This window comes from Channa argus, chromosome 9 (assembly GCF_033026475.1).
Source record: "Channa argus isolate prfri chromosome 9, Channa argus male v1.0, whole genome shotgun sequence".
Classification (NCBI taxonomy): Eukaryota; Metazoa; Chordata; class Actinopteri; order Anabantiformes; family Channidae; genus Channa; species Channa argus.
The window spans coordinates 19,317,880-19,337,449 of record NC_090205.1 but is presented as its reverse complement, the minus strand read 5'-3'; the positions used below and the strand labels follow the sequence as shown (position 1 = coordinate 19,337,449).

The window sequence follows — 19,570 nt, the reverse complement described above, 5'->3', positions numbered from 1 at the left end:
GTTCGGTGTGGGAGCTTCTACTGATGGAGAATCACAATTTGTTCCACAGCCAGAAAACTGCAAGACCCGCCCTTCACAAACTCTGAAACTGTGTTAGTATCAAACGTTACACATGTGAACCATGCAAAAAAACTAAAGCCGGTGGTTGCGACTGCATCCTTTTATTTTACGCATGGAAAAATGAATTCGGGATATATGAAAAGTCTTACTTATAATTTTCTCCTAACTGGAAACTTTAAGTTCAACATGGCGGGGGCTTTCGTGAAGAATATTTACACCATGTAGGTCTACAGGTCGACCCACTGGTGGAAAGAATATAATTACTACTCTGCAAGTAAATGCAAAATAAGACGATAACGAATTTTAATAATAACGGAAAACTAAAGAGATATTAATAATATAAATCCAAATGTGTTATTGGTCAAGTAAGTAAGAACATGTTTACCTTTTCCTCCAGTGATCAGAGGTATTGGTTCCTCTGTAACTACGTCATATTAGAAAGCACATATATTTCCTTAAAAGGAAAGCCCCTCTACCCTCTTCAAAAGGGATGAGGACTTTAAGCCACCTACAAAAAATAAACTTCTCTCTTTCTTATCTTTTAATTATTTGTAAAATAAGTAAATTTTCATTTTGTGATATGATTCTAAATGTGCTTTGTTAAAAAAAGTTCTGCTTATTATAACCAGTAAACGCAAGGTTGAATATCAAAAATGCATCACATTGAATGGATAAGCCAGTTTGAACAGCCAAGTGACTGAAAATATTATCGTCCATGTTAACTTTAATTTGCAACTCTAAAGAAAAATGAGCAGGGGAAGAAAAAAATGAACTCAGAACTTTCTCCTTAATATGTTGTTGACTTGAGTAAAAAACGTCTCAACTGAACTACTTAACAGTGAACAGCCACTCAAGGGGAAAAACAGCCATAACATTAGGACTTAAGCACATGTGTATTCGTATTAAGAGTGTGTAGAAGGGGAGGGGGAGATTATGGTGTGGAACTATACCTTTTCCCACCTCCACAAGGGGAGATCAAGGAGCAGCACCACAATTTACAAAACCATAAATAATCACCAAAGAAGATATAGTTTAAAATAATAATTTGGTATTAAAAAGACAAAGTACAGCACACAGTTTAAATCACTTACAATGCAGAATCTCTAAACTGCATCACTAATGTAACTATAGGTTATTATAGATCATGTGAGCAACTGCATAATTAGTCAGTAAAGGTACAAAAAAAATTGGGTAACATTCTGTCAGTCATGTTGGTCAGGTGAACCTGAGAATGTTACATGTGCACTTCTTTGTACTTAAAATGAGGTTACAGATCTACTAGAAAGACATAGCTGTTTCCAAAGGACACTGCATTAAATGTTTAGATTTTAACTGTCAAGCAGTAAAAGGCAGGACCAGAGATGCTGTTAACTCTGATGCACTGAACTTTCCTGTTGACTTTCATGCTGCAATGAATAAAAAATGTCTGCCTCTAAGGTAGTGAAAACACATTCTGAAGTATTTAATGCCTTTCACAATTGTTTGAAGAAATGTAATGTGTTATTTGCACCAAAACAGATGAAAAACTAGTGAACTTCTTGAATTGTACTCTGCTGCATGGTACAAAGCAAGACACAATGACTAAGTAATAAATCATCTCAGTATTATATTCAAGTCTTATGCCTTTATCTATGCAGTAATCCCCTTGATAAATACCTTTGTGCACATCACATGTATTACACAATGCTGTTCCTAAAACATGATACACACAATGTTTTATATCCACTCACAAAATTCTCATTATTCTAATGTTACCTTTTATTACTTTAATGACTTCACTTCAAGTAAGTATACCCTTCATGTCCAGAAATTTGCTTAAAAACAAGTGCTTGTCAATAGCCTGACTAAGGAAGATAAAAAAAAGTGTCACAGTAGACGTTCATTGGCATGAGACTAATGTACCTATTGCACTGCTAATTCAATCAAAATGTATGTCATAATGTTTGGTGGCATCTCATACCTACTTGTTCTTTTCTTATACATTTCTTGGTCCCTTCAGTTGCATCCCAAACATTCTGAGAAATCATTTGCCACTGTCTTAAATAATATTATATATATGTCCTAAAATATAAAAATAAATCACTTAATACATATTTTCCCAGAAAAAGGCCCAGTAACATCCTAGCTGTGCTCCCAGTGTTTTTGTTGATTTAGGTGGTCATTAAGTCTATCTGATCCCAGACCAGCTGTGGAGATATGAGGTCCAGCCTGAGCCCCGAGAACCAGATCCCTCCTCTTCACCTGCATTAAGTAAAAATATCTGATTAGAAATTACTGAAAGAAAAAAAATGTATATACTGTCATATACTAATACAAAAAACACACGTTTGGATGACATCAATGATACATTTTGCATGTGTGGGTTTGTGTTTAAAACATGCAATGTACACTGTTTCAGTTTTATTAATGCTGTTAACATAGTGCATGGAGTACCTTGTGCAATGGCAGCCAGTTTGCTCTTCTCGTCTGGACTGAGCTGCAGCATAGTGTGAATAACGGGTAGGAGGGCCTGCCTCTCGCTGCCAGAACGCAAGAAAATAAACTGCAGCAGAACGTTCTTCAGGTACTCCAGGTTAGCCACACTCTTTTCCCTCTCTTGATTTCGTTCAAGACGACGCACTTCACTCTTCAACAACTAGCAGGTGAAAAATATCAGTAATGTTATATTAGGAAACCAAACAATTTGACAAAATCAAATAAATAATTCAATATTGGTCACTAAATGTTTTTGTTGGCAGTGCAAATATCGCGTTTTTCAACGTGCGACAAGCAATTTTGGTCACATCTACTTTCCGTAGTTAACAGCATACGTCATACACAATAAACATGGCGGAGAGCTGTGTGGCATAAGGGCAGTTGGTGTGTGTTGGGAGAGAGGAACTTAAAAGCTGGATCACTCAACAATTCTGTTTAAGTTGTTTAACTTTTATGTGTTGTCATTTTTAAATCAGTCTACCAACGTGAAAGATGGGCTTCGAGCGTCTGCTGTGTGTGGCGCTGGAGTTTTACTACAGACCGTTTCGACTCATCAATATTCAGCACAAAGTCAGTCTTTTCCGAAATGTGTCTACGTCGGTACGGGCTTTCCGGAGCAGTGGGCTGTTTGCCCGGGTTACTTGTGTTTCTGAAACATGCAGTGGGGTATTTGTCTACACAAGCCGCCTCGGTGCCGCTCCCAGACTGCTGCCCGCCCGCCGTAACCTGAGTACCTCTACCCAACCCTCCAAAGATGTTACCCTGTTCATGCATGACAGGACCCGCTTTTTCCGCCTGCTGTCGCTCTTCTGCGGCGGGCAGTTTCTTTTCTGGACATACCTGGCTCACTTTGCATACACCGGGCTCAGGGACACAGGGGGTGCTACGGAGAAAGGGAAGGCCAAGGCGTCTGCCACCACCACCGGCCTGGCTGGGATGTGGAGTTTTGAGATGAACTTGGGGTCAAACACCTGGAGGTACGGCTTTACGCTGGGATGCCTGGCTATAGGGGCAGGGATTGTCGGGCTAGGAACTCTATTTTGCCGACGCTCTGTAAACCAGGTGATTTTACATAAAGGGGGGAGGATGGTGACAGTTTGCACACAGTCACCTTTGGGACATGGCCGAGGCTGGAAAATAACAGTCCCACTGAAGCAAGTAGGCTGTTACGCCCACAGACAGGAGTCTCTGTCATTCATCCCCCTTAGGGTCCAAGGACACAGGTTCTACTTTCTACTGGACAAAGAAGGGACTGTGAACAATGCTCAGCTGTTCGATACCACTGTTGGGGCATACCGGCCAGTTTAACATTGGGTTTCAAGGACTGTACTGGGCCCCAAAACCAATGGAAGACGCATGAAGAGATGTGTTTTTACACATATATGGCTACTTGATTGTTTGTCTTCACTGAAATAAAATCTGTAAGCTAAAGAGTACAGATTTGATTGGATTTATCCTAACACTGTTCAGACATGAAACCAAAAATCTGAAAAAATCTTGACAATAAATGCACTCATCAGGCAAAACTGTCAACTGCAAACTAGCTGCTCTAATTTATATTACAAGATATTTATTTGAATATCTTTTGAACTGGTTGCAAAAAAAAATCTTTCATAAACTAATCATAATTTGCCATATAAGCCAAATAATTAGAATAGAATATTTAGAATTGATTACTAAAATAATTAATTGGTGCTGATCAAATACTGATAGAATTAAAGCTTTTAGGAGGAATTTTCAAATGAAATTAAATAAAAGTGTCATTTCAAATTAGGAATAATATGTAATGTAATCAAGTTAAAATAACATTTTGAACAAAATTGTTGCAACCTCTGTGCCTTCTTCATGTGTGTACTTGGAAATGTATGTGTACATACAGTGATCTGCTCCATGAGAACAGCATTGGTGGCCTCAGTTTCATGCAGTAGGCTGTTCATATGCTCCATGCTGCGTGTGGCTGTTGTCAGCTTTTGAATGAGCTCGTCTTTGGTAGGTTCCACTGTCCATACAAATGGCTCTAGACAAGGAAGATGCACAAAAGGTCATGATGACCTATTAATAAAAAAAAAAAAAACAAGTCTGTGTATCGTAGAGTTATGTTCTATTTATAAAGAATATAGTAGGAAGCCACAGTTGTAATTAAAAAAACAGTTTTAATTAGTGCTCACAGACTTTTTTTTAACGTCGATCTACGTTCCGTGACCCAAACAAAGATTCCTACAGGGCAACTACTATTTTGAGATTTCTTTTATGTATTTTGAATTATGAGGGTACCTATGTTGTTAAACCCACCTTGTTTGGGGTCCGGAGATGTAAGAAGCTTCTCCAGAGACGGCAGGGGTGTAAGCGCAGGAGAGAGGTTCTCAGTCTCAGTCGTCTCCATACCCTCACCCTCCTCTCTGTCCATAGACTGAAGGTCACTCAGGGCCACTAGTCCCAGCCCTGCTGGCATCTGATCTGTGCTTCTGCGCTGAACGTCTAATGACAGAGGCTTACGACTAGACTGGACTGACACTGCATCTTAAAGAGGGTGCAAGGTTGGAAGAACAAATATTTTAAGTTTGTTTAAAAGAAATACCTATATCAGATCTTACATTTCCAGACATTAAAGGGTTTATGTTATCATAATCTGGTAAAAGTTATTAACATTGCTTTATCACAAACATGATCAGACAAAACATTTTACACTACTTCACTGTAACATCAGGGGGCACCAGACACACTCCAGCCTTAAACCTGCTCAGCTGGTATAAACATTACCAAGAGTGAGAAGGATGAGGGCTTGAAAGAGTGGGTGGACAAAAGAGAAGATTGTGATTAATGAACCTAAATCTGATTAAGAAGCCAGACTCCTGAACCAATACCCACACTTTCCCAACACTAGTCTGGTGTACTACTCTCTTGTCCATATGCAGCTGAATGACAAGAGTAAGGTAACAAAGTCCTGCTGTGTACTTTAGTTTGTTTGTGAGTGGGTGAAATGCATTAAAGATCGAGCAGATTTTCTTGTCTGATTCTCATTTGAATGAATATCCAGGACAATAATTAAATCCACATCAGGGGACACCATATAGAAAGCTGTGGGCTACACTTTTTTTTTGCCAATGTGCTAACAACAGCTGTTGCCAGATGCAACATGTTTTTGGGTTGTCCATATATCCCATTCTCGTGAACAACCCATCTCAGGACTGCCATGGGGAGCATTTCTTCAAATTTGTTTTTAAGGTTACTGTGACCTCACATCTGTCAACTGATACAAACATCCACTCATTGACTTATGGACGAATAGAATGAAAAGAGTTTGGAGAGACATTCAGGTAGACTGCAACCTGACTGGTTGGTGAAGGCATAAAACTGCAAGGTTTTAGTTGAAATCTATATTTGTAGTTTGTGTTTATACACAATTTGGAAGGCATGGCAAACAATTTTACTTTCCCAAATTTTAATCTGTGAAAGTAATAAGTACGTTTATGAAGTAAAAACTAACTAGAGCATTTTTATGAGCCACCTGCTCAATAAGTGCTTTAAAACACACTCCTGGAGTTACTGGCCCAGTAAAGTAGTAAAAAGGCTCAAATCTGACTTTCATTATAGGTTAGTAATGGCTCCATATATCCGACTAATCCTGGCACGTACACGTGAGCCACTAATGATGATTCTGTCCAGATGCCACAGTGAGCTGTCTGCCACACTGTGAGGCGGGAACTGAGCTGGGGAGCCTTGCCAACACCTGGCCATGCTGAAGCCACAGAAGACACACATGTGCACAAACACGCTTACCTTTCCTACACTACTGCTATATGTGTGTATTTGCTGTTTGACTCAAGAGGGCAGCTGTGTGGGAGGTGATGAATGATTTCCAATGCTGCTCTGCTGATAAACACACCAGTCCTCAACCCCTTCCTTCGTTCTCTATCCCATCAGTCCTCTCATAAAAACCGAGTGATTAAGACAGAAAACATCAACACTCTTAACATTTGATGAACCTCTGTATGCGATAGAATTTGTTCACTCTTTATGCTTTTTGCTTTATATCTGAGCTGCAGGTACTTGTTGGATGGTTCTGCTTTGTACTTTTATAATTACACCACCTTTTAGCCTCAATTCTTACTGTTCTGACTCTGCAGGTTAAAGAGTTGCTCCTCAACGCGAGTCAGCTGGCCCTGCAGGGTCTCCACAGTGGCCCGGTGGTCATCCTGCAGCTTCCTCAGCTGCTCCCTGTATGTCTGACGCTGGATTTCAACCTGAGAAGACAGGTCAGCCTGAGCTTGTGTCAGGTCTGACCGCAGAGCCACATTCTCTGACTGCAATGACAGCAGCCTAAAGGAGAGGAAGTTAAAGGAAGAGTTTAGAGGCTGCTACTTAAATGTGATAGAATAAGTGAGAATATGCATGACAGAAAAGTGACAACTTTTTATCAGGTCCAAAAAGGTTTTCCCAGCATCTGTGTCTATGATGACTAAAAAAAAAATTAATTACATGGGCCTCAAATAAAATATAATAAAAGAGGCATAAAGTGGGTGTCAGCTCACCTCTCGCGCAGCTCTACCTCCTTGCTAACAGTTTCCTGCAAGATTTTGTTGTGTCTCTCGAGCAGAGTGTCATGTTCAGTCTGGAGCTGCTGCAACTCAGCTGTGGTGCTCTGGAGGCTCTGCTGGTTCTCTGCCAGCCTGGTCCTCAGTTGTTCTACCTTAGAGGACAAGTGCTCCCTGCCAGACACACATCACATTGATAATAGTCATATCACTCTTACAGTGCTGGCTGACACTGATAAATAGGTTTTTACTTTAATATGGTTCACGTATTAAAGTAAAAGTTTTTTTTGCAATTTAATTACATTAACATTAAAATCCTGTATTTACTAAACCAAGCTTTGCTTGTGTTACATGCAAAAGTTACAAAGTATGTTTTGGACTCTGCTAGCTATTTAATCAATTTTAATTCATGTGTACATCTTTCAGCATTTTCTGAGGTTTTTCATAGTCAATATTGGATGCAGATTTAACGCCACCTGTGAATGTCAGACATGGTGATCAGACATGGTGATCCCTATTCAAAAGGCATTCCAACTTACACCTAGTCTAACCAGTTCTTAACAGTACTGCTGGACACTAATACGGTTATAATTCTTCTACTGTTCATCTAAAATAAATGTGAATGGTCAAAATAACGCTAAGAGTCAGTATTTACATGGAACATGTACAGGATACAATTCAGTCTTATGCTCCCTGATTACCTTATTCCACCTTTCAACTGTACATAACTGTCATGTAGGTGCAGTCATTACCTTTCCAGTTTGCCAGAGTCAACTTCAGTCTGAGCAGTAGTTTTGCTTTTCTGCTGTTTGAGCACATTGTGAACTCTTATTTTGTAACTCTCAAACTCGCCTGTTGTTGCCGCAAGCTCAGCCTGGAGTGAACACAAAGTATAAGAAGACACAGTAACGACACAGCACACGTTTACTGTAGATTCAAATGTAGTCTGAAAAATTGCTCAGCCTCGGACAGGACGGCTTGGTATTTTTGACTGCTGAAAGAGCTAAATGTCATCATCAGGTCAATGCTAAATCATCCCAATGTACTCACACACCTGTAGAAAAAGGTGTTGTCAGTTTGAAGGAGAAGAAGTGGAAGTGCATTTGTTTCAATAATTTTTGTACTTCACGTCACGAGTTTAATTGCTCAAATAAATTCAATTAACCAGTAGTTTTTTGCCTAAAGTGGATTTCTCATCCTTCCAGTTATTGTTTATTTACAAACCTCTTTCTAATCACATCTGGTATGAGCAATTTAGCAGGAACTAGCACAAAGATCAAAAATCCCTCATAATATTTCAGACTGTGGTTTCAATGAGATGTTGACAAGGTGACAACAATAAAGGCAGAACAATAGTTCTAATGGAAAAATAAAAATTATGTGATTGAAAAAAAAAATAAAAAATACAAGCATATTATATAGCTGCTGCATCTCAAACTCTACTGCTCATGTGCTCCTGAGCAATGCACTTCACTGCTGCTGATGTTCAGTGTTAAGTGTGAGTGTGTATATGCTGTTATCGTGCGGAGAAAAGTCAGTTTAACTTGAACAAAAATGGAAGAATAAAAACAAACCTTAGCAGTGTCTCTCTCTTGCTCTAGGCTGTTAATGCATTGCTGCAGAGAGTTGCTCGTTCTCTGCTGTTGTTCCAGTGCAGATCTCAGCTGCTCCTGCAGACGATGGCGCTCGGCTGTCAGCTCGCAAACCTCGATCTAAACACACAAACATATACACACTTATGACCAACACATTGATTTTCAAAGTCAGAGATTTTTTCCGAGTTTATCAAAGAGAAGTTTTGCTGGGTATTGCTACTAGTTTTACCTTTGAGCTTTCTAGCTGCTGTTGGTTAGCCTCTAGCTCTCCTTTCAGAGAAGCCTGCAGCATCATGAAGGAGCTCTCCTGTGTTCATGCACAAACAGCCAAGTGAGACATGCACAGTAAAGATGTAAATACACACAAACACAAATAAATAACTGTTCTCATCATCCTTTACAATCATACCCAAATATGGCTACATAACATGGTTTATATTCATCAGGCAGCAATATTACACACAGTAATAAGAAAGCTTCCAGGACACACTTGCAAAGACAGACACACACAAACAGACCTGTTTCTTGGCATCGGCCAAGTCCTTTTTGGTCCTCACCAGCAGCTGTTTCATCTTGGAGATCTTCTCCTCCCCCTGGTCCAGCTGGGATTTCAAAACCTCTGGAGAGAAGGATAAAGAAGCACAGGCACACGTGCACACACGTACACACACACAAATAGGTGCATAAATAAGGTTTAAAGGGAAAATCATACTTAAAGGACATTGTCAGTGTTTTAACTTCATTATACAGCTTGACAGTATTGGGCAGCAAGAACAGTAAGAAGGTAGGAAATTACATCCAACAGTGTTTCAACATAGAGAGCAAATCATGGCATGTGTTCCTAAAACCGGCTTTATATATTTAATTTGTCTTTAATGTAGAATAATTTATTGCACGTTATATTTTAGGTCATACAAGCCTGCAAAAAACATCCAGTGAAGTGTGATCCCAGTGATTAACGCTGTTATGTTTTTATTTGTTGCAATTCTAAAATAATTATATAGCACAACATAAAAGAAACTGCAGAAATATTAACCTGTGTTTCAGTGCAAATGGGAATATGTTACTCATACCGATTTCCTGTTTGAGCGTTTCCTCTTTCTGGGAGAGTGTGTTTATCTGGGCCTTTAACTCCTCAGCACACTTGTCTTTCTCTGAGATTTTTGTGTCGAGTTCTTTCACCAAACGCTCATAGTCCGCCATCTCCATGTCCAGCAGAGAGCTCTGCTGCGCCTCCTAGAGGCAAAGGCAACATACAACATCATGGAAAAAAAACAAACTAAAATGGGTTTAGAATTTCTGCAATTTTCAGTATCTTTCTTTATCTTTTCTAAATGCAACGGATCATAACACAGCATAAATAAAACATATTGTATATTTATATGAACATATAGTTACAGAGAAAAATCAAGTTCAAAATTTAAAAAGATCTCATCTGTGACTGTGTGTGACTGGTAAGATTCTTGCAAGGCCTAAGAGGACTGTGGGAGTTCTCACAGGAATTTAAAACCCTATGTACCTATGATACCAATATATCAAACAATACACTGTATAAGAAGTCACAGATAACACTCATTGTGTACTATTACGTATCAGTTATTGTATTTAATAATAATGTAATACCAATTTTTTTTTTGTTGTCCTTTGGCACAGTTTTTATGCCTTATGCCCTTCCTGACGCAACCTGCCCCAATTTCTACCGGGCTTGTACCGGCAATGCTCAGCTGGGGATGGAATTGGGCTGTTGGGGGTTCTGTGTCTTGCCTAGGGACACTTCAACATATAGCCTTGACCAAGGATCGGGGACCCTGTGGTCCGTGGATGACTGCCTTTAATAATGTAATACCAATGTTCAACTTAACACTTAGTTATACTACATTATGTATAAATACATGACTATTCTTTTAAATGAAAATTTGTGGGTCTTTGCCAAAAACATATAGTTTACACGCAAAATCACTTTTGGTATCAAAAATCCTTTTATTTATTTGCTGTACCAAGACGTTGCACAAATAATGTCAGACCTCCTGACTGCTTTCAGTGTGTACTGCTGTAATATGTAGGTCTCCCTTAATGGAAAAGCAACAGCAGCTCCAGTGCTATGGGGTAGATTTGCTTTCGTTTTCTCTGAGAGGAGCTGCTGTAGCTCCAGGCTGGCCATCAGCAGTCCAGTCGCTTGACTAGACAGGCCCTCAGAGACACACTATAGTGTCCAAGAAGCATTTGTGTGTCTGAGTGTGTGCACCTTGCGTAGCTGCTCCAGCTCCTGAGCAGTCTGCTGAGACTGCTGCTGCTGCTTACGGAGCTGGGCTGTCAGCTCTTCTACCTCCTTCATGGCAGATGACAAGTCCTAGAGAGGCAAGGAAACACACATACACAGACAAATGGTTTTATGGTTAACCGTTTAAGAAGGTTTGTCTGAAACCTCAGCTTCAGCAGTTCTATTATCCGGTCCCTCCAGGATTTCATCAACGTTTTTATGATTGTTGTGGTGTAAAAATCCTGATTTTGCAAAAGCTTTACTTACAAAAATGTGTAGCATGTTTTTATGGGGTTTGAAATTGCAAAGTTGACAGAATTCACATGGGATTGGTTGAATTAATGGTTTGGATTACATCTAGAAATCCAGGAGGGGCAGATTACAGTATTACCTAAAATACATAATACACAGCAGAGGCTGAGTGTCCATGTCTCCTTATTTCTACCTTTGTCTTTTGTTCCTTCATAGCTCTCTCAGCTATCAGGTCCCTTTCCAGACTAGCGGATATTTTTTGGAGCTCCTGATTTTGAGATTCCAGCTGCCTGACTGTGTTCCTGATCGTCTCCATTCTGGCCAACAGGTCTTCTTTCTCACTGATTAGCGTGTCATTCTGTAAAAGCATGTACACATCAAATTACTGTGACTTTACACCTCCGAATGGCAACTGTGCAGGGACCAGGCATTTATCTATACACAGAATGTAGTTAAATATCATTTGTGAAATGTTTGAAACAAATGTGCAGTTTTGCCATTACTTATATCATCAAGTAATCAATCAAACCCTCTTTGCTAATGCCAATTTAGGTACAGGTTAGCAAAGAAATGTTAACATCTCAAAACAGCACAGTAATCCTGTATCTTTCAGGCACTGCAGAGTGTTGTATTTTCTTAAGGTTTACTTGAAGTGGCACTAAACCCTGGTCATACACTTTTGCTTTTCTCCATTTGGATGTAAAAGTTTTGTTAACTGAATCCTTTGGCCCCTCCCAAACTGTTACATAACAGACTTGTGGCCTATTAAGTATGTGGTAATCATGGAAGCTAATGGCATATGTTTTGGGAGTAAGTCATTTTGAAAATGTCGAATAGTGACTAATTTCTCTAGATCACAATGTTCTAATAGTGTTCTAACATTACCTGACTTTGTTCATGGTCATTTACAATCCCGCTGGAAAGAAAAAAAAGATAAGACATCGCACTGGCTAAATCTAAAAATGTTTCAAGATATTCACATGAAAATGCTCATGCAGGCACCAAAGCTGCACGAACACGTGACACATTTGAAAATCAGTCATGCAAATCTGACAGCGGCAGGCTCTACGGGCTTTTTCTGCAAGGCCCGTTGAACCAGCAGCAGCGGCCACCTCCCATCATCTGTCAGCCAAACACTAAAACTATGATTGGTAAACAGAGATGTCCAGACGTGCTCTTAGATCCCAGACCAACTCCAGTCTGCGTGTTCCCCTGAGACCCATGAGCGCACATAAAAATAAACCTGTGCTTCAAAAAAATGGTGTTGCCCTAGCAGAGCAGATGGAAGCTATACTCTGCTCCATTTACCTGCCTGTTGTTCTCTCATTGGAAAAAGACAGTTATGAGCACACAGAGAGGAGCACATATAAACACAATTTCTCCCTAGTTCACCCAATCAAATCTGATGGGCTATTTGTGAGTACAGGGCTGTCAAGCATAGCTGGGTAAAGTGTCGCTGGCTAAAATGACTCACTGTAAATCAGATGGAAACTGAGTTATACTTGAAGCGCTGGAGAGATGGATCGCTGGACAAAGTGGCGCTGTTTAGATTTACTAGTAGCTGAGAGCAGTTTGTGCGTTTGTTAGTTGACGTATGTGATTGAGTGTGTATCTGTGTTACCTGTGTGACAGCACTGCTGAGTCGTTTGGTCAGCTCAGCAATCTGTCTTTCTGCCGCCTCCACCTTTTCTCTCTCCTTATCCAGTTGCTCCGTTTGCTTATCGTAACCTATCTGCAGGTTCTACATACACAAACGTGGGAAATGAAGGTAAATACTAAGCACCTCAAATATGAGCTGCATTTACATTTGAGTAGGGGACGAAACTCTCATTAGACACAACAGAGTGGTTTCCTCTCTAATGGAGACTCACTCATAAAGCACAGTGCAGTCGGGGGGCTTATTATGAAGACTACAGGTGGAGACCATCCTTCAACATGCCAATTAGTAACATTTTAGAATGCATACACATTTCTCAAATGTTTAACAATCAAAAATGTTAGTTTTATTTTGGGTCATATTAAACATTTGATACAGCCAGGTACCAGTGATTCTACCATTTTTGGCAATGTTTACACTGTATTGACTATTATGTGACCTACACTGCTAATTACTCACAGTAAAATAGGTATCACTACTACATACAATGTTATACTGTGCATTTAGTACATGTAGTTCATTCTTGTGTAAAAAGTAATAGAAGCTAAGCAAAGCATTCTGAGAGTTTGCTTGTTTGTGAGCATCTCCTACCTTGTAGCCTTCAGCACCATGGATAATATCTTTCATAGAGCTGTTCGTTTTCTCCCTCTCAGCTTTCAGTGATTCTACCTTATCTTTGAGGGTAGCAACCTAGAAGATGATCAAGTCAGCAATGAATTCAGTTGTATACAATCACTCATCTATATATAATTGTGTGTGTGTGCAAACGTTGGTTTCAGGTTATAAACATTTACAGAGACTTCAAGCTTCCTCTACCTCCTTTTTGTGAATGTCCAGCTCCTTCTTTGCTTTGACAGCAACTGCTTTGATTTTGTTCATTCTCTCATCCTTTTCCTTGTTTTCTTTCTCCAGAAGAGCTGAAGGAAAATAAGGTTCTAAATTACAGTGTACGCTGACTTCAAAATATATATCTTTAAGTTTATTCTACATTTTAACAAGTGTTGCCTTTATACCTATTCTCTTTGTTATCTCATTAGCTGCCTTTTCCTCAGAGGAGGCAGACTGGTCAACTGAGTCCTGAGAGTATGACAGAGAAAAAATAAAAACAATCACACATCTCACACATCATTCTCAACTATCAACAACTAATACTGTTGCTAAAAATCAACATCTTAAATCAGTAGATCATCATCTGTAAAAGTCTTCTCGAAAATGTATTTCAGTCATAGAATCAGCTATTATTTTTGCAATTAACAGTACAGTAGATTGGGCTATACAAAATATGTAAACAAATTATTCCAAATAAACTCAAGAACTGATTAAAGCTCTTAAAAATCACTTGCTTTTTAAAGCTTCACTATTGCAGGGCCATTGCCTGCAAATATTGAGTTTTTAGTTGTTAAAAAAGTTGTACACAAATGGCAGTCAATCACAATGAGATTTTGAAAATTTAGAAGTGAACAACCTTAAATGTAAAGCTATTTTCCTTGACATAATTTTACTATGAGCCCCTAACATACAATGAGCCCCATTTACCTTGAGAGCAGCCATCTCACTCCTCAGCTGAGATATGAGTTTATCTTTCTCTGTCAGCTGTTCTCTGATCTCTCTCTCCTCCTCCATACCCTTCATTTCTCTTTCCTTGTCTTCTTTCTCCTGAGTCATCATTGAAATTTGAGCCTGCAGTTTGTGGTTTTCATTGCTAATCTTCTCACAGACTGACTTCATGTCTTGTAGATCTTTCTGCAGCCCTTCAGTATCCTTCACCACCTCCTCCAGGTTGTTCCTCATCATGTTCCTCTCCTGCTCCAAGTCTATGATGTAGGCCTGGAGCTCATTTCGCACCTCCTCCCCTTGAGCTTCTTCAAGACTACTACTCAAAAGAGTCCTCTGCTTTTCCAGGTCATCTACATGTGATTGGAGCTCTTCAACCTCTTCACTTGTTTTTTTTAATACCTCAGACAGATTTTTTTCCAGAGCTTTTTTGGAGATGTGGGCCTGCTCTGCCTCTTCTTTCACTGAATTCAGCTTTGCCTCAAGGTGATCCTTTTCAGACATATTCTGCTTGAGCTGAGCTTCAAGATCTGCCAGCTTGAAGCTCAATGTGCGTCTCTCTTCCTGGGCTTTGGAAAGCTCTGAGGATATCTCTTCCAATTTATGGTGGAGGTCAGTCTTTTCTGTAGAGAGCTCTTTGACAGTCAGCTCCAAAGCAGAAATTGTTCCCTGCCTTCGTTCTGCCTCTTCTTTCATGTTCTCTTTTATACTATCCCTCTCCTCTTTTAGATGTTGGACTTCCTCCTCCTTCTCTTTTCTCATGCGTTTCAGCTCCTTGTCTTTCTCCTCTCTCAGCAAAAGTACCTCTTTCTCTTTCTCTTCCAGTAGCCTCTGAAATTCTTTTGCTCTCTCGTTGTTCAACTTTTGCATTTCCTCTCCTTGAAGTTTCAGCAGGGACTGCAGCTTGTCTCGCCCTTCAGTCAGAGTGCTGACGATCTCTTGGAGGTTTTCAGTCTGGTTTTCACTCATCTGCAGCTGGGAGAGGATCTCCTCATTCTGCTTGGTAAGTTCCTCTACAGATTGCTTCAGCTCACAAGTTAAAGTTGTTTGTTCATCTACAGATAGTCGAAGTTTCTGGTCGTCATCCGTGGAACCTTCAAGCTTCAGTTTCAAGTCTTTCATTTTCTCCATGAGATTGTTTTTCTCCTCTAAAAACAGTTTTTCCTTCCCCAACAGTTCATCTCTCTCATGACTGAGGTGATCAATCTTTTCTTGCAGTTCACGGACAGTATTAGCAGCCTGCTCCTTCATGGTTTGGTACTGAAGAACAAAATCATTCGTCTTCTCACTCAGTTCTGTTCCCAAACCTTGAAGTATGTCCCTCATGTGTTGACAGTCAGCCAGGGCAGAGTCTCTCTCCCCAGTCAAGGTCTTACACTGGGCCTTCAGCTCCTGGTTCACCTTCTGCAGCTCCACAGTATTCAATGAGTTTTGGTCCTGAATAGGACTGGCTTGTGACTCTTTGGATTCTGCTTGAACATCTTGTTCGTCAAGATTGAGAGTCATTACAGGATCAGTGGGGGCACTTTCCCTGGTCATTTGCAACTCATTGATTTTAAACTCCATCTCTTCTCTCTCCATCTGGAACTCTTCTTTGACCCGCTCCAGCTCTGCCTCCAACTCCTCCTTCACATTACTGATCAGGGTGAGCTCATCCTGTAACATGGTGTTCTGGGCTTGAAAATCTTCCAGGGCTGCTCTCAGTCTTCCTGTCTCAGACTTCACTTCTTCAATATGGCTGGACTCACCCTGTCTGAAGCCAGACAGCTCCAGCATTTTAGCGATACCTGAACTACGGGCAGGTTCCTCATCTTCCTCTTGCACATCTTGCAGATAGCTGTCTGGTTGGTAATGTTGATTAAAGAAAGTCATTATGGTTTGTATCTAAACAATTAAGTCATTCATATATTAAGCTGTAGTGAGAAAACAAATATTCAGAAGTATGGAAATAATCATGTCATGGTACTTTCCTCTTTGCATTGCAATAAATTATATAAATCTATTAAGTGACAATTGTGTTCTAAATATTTCAACCAAATTTTGTTTTTCTGGATCTTAAGAGTGAAAACTAAAAGATATCAGGTAACAATCATTTCACTTCTTTTGTTTAGACATTTCTTTTAATAACTTTTCATTAAATATCCCAATTTATTGTTTACATAATTATTTTGGAAAGCAAACTGTAGATTGGTCCAGAGAAAATAACCATTATTTCAAGCACAAATTCCACTTGGACCAGCCCTGTTCTCTACTGTGAATTCACTGTGTTAAGGCTTCAACAACTGAAACCGCCTTCTTGAAAAAGCAAATGGACAACACTGTAAAAGAAAAATACAAAAAGGAAAAAACAAAAAACACATTTCTTGTTCTGATGTCTGTGTTTAAGTGGAGTGTTGATTTACCTTTGAGAGCGAGCTGCTCGGTCAGCTCCTCGTGGAGCAACAGGAGGCGCTCCCTCTCAATCTCACAGTCCTCCTCCAGGGCTCTCATTTCCTCCTCATGTTGCAGACTCTTTTGAACCAGCTCTTCCTTTAGGTTCTCCACCTCCTGCTGTGCCTTTGTCAACTCCTTTTGGTGGCTCTCTTGTAGGTCAGCAATCTCCTGAGACTTTTTTTCCTGGATAGCTTCAAGTTCAGCTTGTATGCTTTCTAGCTGAGCTTTGAAGGAACGGCATTCTTCTGCACTTTCTTTTGCACAAGTATGTTCAGCTTTCCTCTCTTTTTCAATATCCCTGTTACTGTCTTCTTGCTCTTTTAGCAGTTTCTGAAAATGAGCCAGTTCTTCTTGGTGTTTGGTGTTGGATTCCTCAATGCTGAGCTCAAGGGTCTTGATCTTTCTTTGATGGTCTTCAGTCATGACAGTAAGCTGCGCTTGCAGCACTGCTAGATCGTCCTGCAAAAAAAGAATCCTGTTTTACTATAAACATACCGCCTGGATATTTCATACAATGTAAAACTGGATATTAATTGTTGTTTTTTTCACCTTGGATTGCTGCTTAGTCTTCTCTAGATCTTTACGAGATAGTGCAAGACTTTGCTGAGTTTCTGCCTTCTCCAGTAGTAAGGCATCCATCCTCTCAGTCAGTTCCTATATTTAACACAGCCCCATATTTACATGATGCAGTATGGAAATTAAGTGCAGCAATTTACATTTGAATATTCATAGCAGACACGTGATGAGATGCTGCCCACACATACAGACCTGTATCAGTGTGGAGTCATCTGGACTGATGTTACTGTTTTGGGATTGCTGTTTGAAAAATTCCACTTCTTTTTCCAAATCTGATAAGAGAAAATAAGGGAAATAGTAATGTAACATAATTGTTAGGGTTTGTTCAAAGTAATTTAATAATTGTTTCCAACATTAAATGTAATGTTGGCCTGTGTGTGTAATGTAATGAATGTTTGTGATGCGTCTATGTACTGATGATGTCATTAGTGACACCATATAGCGTTCATAGTTTGTTTTTGACAGATGCCTTTGTAGTTTACCTTTAAAGTTTGTTGACAGTGGTCAAGGAAACAATGCAATGCTATATTATCATTATGCGATGAATTGCATTTCACATTGGCCTATACTTATAAGGAGTTGTTTTTCTGCATTGAACTCTGTATCTGCTTTGATCTCTGTTTCCAATAAATAGTGTGAACAAGGAAGAGCCCGGTCGAGTTGCCTTAGTTCGCGTGAAGTGTTAAGCCACTAAGACCCCGCCAGGCTCCCCTTGTGCAAGTAAAAGACAAAAGTCGACTCTTGGGTGTTATTTCACTGTTGTTGAACTGTATTTCCAGGTGTAATTAGTTCTGTTGTGGTTGTCAGAACCCAGCAATCGTACTTATATTGTTGGACTGCAGAGTTATAGAAACAAGGACAAACACACTTTAACAGCGTTTATAGTTACCTGCACATCTGCCCTTGATTTTCTGCATGGCAGCCATCTGCTTCTTGGCAAACTTGATGAGGTCATCTTTGGAAAGTGTGTCCAGCTAAGAGTATAATGAAGGAAAGAAGCATGTTTAACAAAGGATCATATTTGTACTGTATAAACACCTCAGCCTTCAGATAACAGTTTCTATGTTTTCTGAAATATAAAGAGATGTAGCACTTGTTGAGCAGAGGTACCTTTGACTTAGTGGCACCTGCTGGTGATGGAGCCGCAGACTCCTGTACTCCTGTACCACCAGGGTCCTGTTTCAGTGAAAGAAAAAATAATAATGACAAACCTAACTCTCCACACTGCAACAAAGAGACTGAGAGCCAACATGTAATTAAATATGTGACGCATATGACAGAATTTACTTTAAAAAATCTTAAGGTTTATGTTGCCTTGCTTGTTGGCTAAACTAGACTACTAACTAAAGTACTTAAGAAAGGTTAATTACAAAATAGGATAAGGTTTCAGTGGCTGTTCTACCAAAAAACCTGCCCGTTAAATACCCATGTATCTAATGAAGTTCGGTGAGTAACGTTAACATTAGTCAGCACATAATGTGTAACGTTACAAAGGACACTGTGTTTTATTGTTAGCTAACTTGAAGATGCACCAAACATGCTCCTGTAACACTAGAGTTCTTACATACTAGCTAATGCTAAGCCCTCGACACGGAGTATTTAGTTACCTCCATCTCGACTCTTTGCCCACTTCACAGTCGTCTGACAAGCAAGACAGGTAGACGGGTAGACGGTAACCGGACCGAACGAAGTCAACAAGGTATCTAAGACTATTTCTAATTCCTAAGAGATTTAGCACGAGCGCATCGCTACTGTTTTGGGTTAACAGGCTAGAAAATACGACCTGCTTCCGCAATCGTCACCCAAGTGACGTCAGTAAATAAACGTCACAATTTAAACCGGATATTTTATCCGGTCAAAAGTCAACACAAACTTTGCCTGAGTAGCAAAGTGTTGGTTAATAAATATAATGTTCCAAAGTATCGTAGGGTATTAGGTGCGAGATGTTTTTAATGAAATGTAGCGTTGCACAGATGATTAACATTAATATAAGTACATGATTGTGCACATCACAATTAGCTGTCATTTATTTAAGTAAACATACAATAACGGAGGAGAAGGATGTTCCACTGATTTGGTCTACAGTATGGTACCATCCTTTGTATCTGTGCGTTTGTGTATACACATTTAGTTTTAATAGCCAATTTTTTATTTTTATTTTATTTTAACCACC

The 19,570-nt window shown here is 39.7% G+C and overlaps 2 protein-coding genes across 5 annotated transcripts; one reads left to right on the top strand and one right to left on the bottom strand.

Annotated features, from left to right (window-relative positions):
- Window positions 1–1,088: 1,088 nt before the first annotated feature.
- Window positions 1,089–19,189, bottom strand: LOC137132987 (GRIP and coiled-coil domain-containing protein 2). Of its 4 annotated transcripts, XM_067516034.1 has the most exons (24): window positions 19,005–19,189; window positions 18,508–18,573; window positions 18,287–18,371; window positions 17,590–17,669; window positions 17,371–17,475; window positions 16,791–17,280; window positions 14,371–16,229; window positions 13,848–13,911; window positions 13,651–13,751; window positions 13,426–13,524; window positions 12,799–12,918; window positions 11,371–11,535; window positions 10,911–11,015; window positions 9,739–9,901; window positions 9,184–9,284; window positions 8,895–8,972; window positions 8,645–8,782; window positions 7,823–7,944; window positions 7,068–7,244; window positions 6,647–6,855; window positions 4,828–5,055; window positions 4,413–4,552; window positions 2,494–2,695; window positions 1,089–2,301 (listed from the first exon to the last, which is right to left on the bottom strand). In XM_067516034.1, exons 1-24 carry the CDS (start codon window positions 19,008–19,010, stop codon window positions 2,228–2,230), a joined length of 4,977 nt encoding a protein of 1,658 aa, XP_067372135.1. In that variant the 5' UTR covers window positions 19,011–19,189; the 3' UTR covers window positions 1,089–2,227. The 4 variants fall into 4 exon arrangements, with proteins under 4 accessions (XP_067372135.1, XP_067372136.1, XP_067372138.1 ...); XM_067516035.1 differs by lacking the exon at window positions 11,371–11,535; XM_067516036.1 differs by lacking the exons at window positions 1,089–2,301; window positions 2,494–2,695 and having other exon boundaries at window positions 4,463–4,587.
- Window positions 2,882–3,966, top strand: tmem223 (transmembrane protein 223). Its single transcript, XM_067516044.1, has one exon. It carries the CDS (start codon window positions 3,028–3,030, stop codon window positions 3,841–3,843), a length of 816 nt encoding a protein of 271 aa, XP_067372145.1. The 5' UTR covers window positions 2,882–3,027; the 3' UTR covers window positions 3,844–3,966.
- Window positions 19,190–19,570: the final 381 nt, after the last annotated feature.

What these genes read in the sequence shown, in the direction of transcription:
- tmem223 (XM_067516044.1), top strand. Translation starts at nt 3,028, where the DNA reads ATGGGCTTCGAGCGTCTGCTGTGTGTGGCGCTGGAGTTTTACTACAGA.
- LOC137132987 (XM_067516034.1), bottom strand. An exon ending in TGAAGGAACAAAAGACAAAG is followed by an intron (nt 11,016 to 11,370) that starts GTAGAAATAAGG and finishes TTGCCTCTCTAG; the next exon opens with GACTTGTCATCTGCCATGAA. An exon ending in AGCTGGAGCAGCTACGCAAG is followed by an intron (nt 9,902 to 10,910) that starts GTGCACACACTC and finishes CTTTGCCTCTAG; the next exon opens with GAGGCGCAGCAGAGCTCTCT.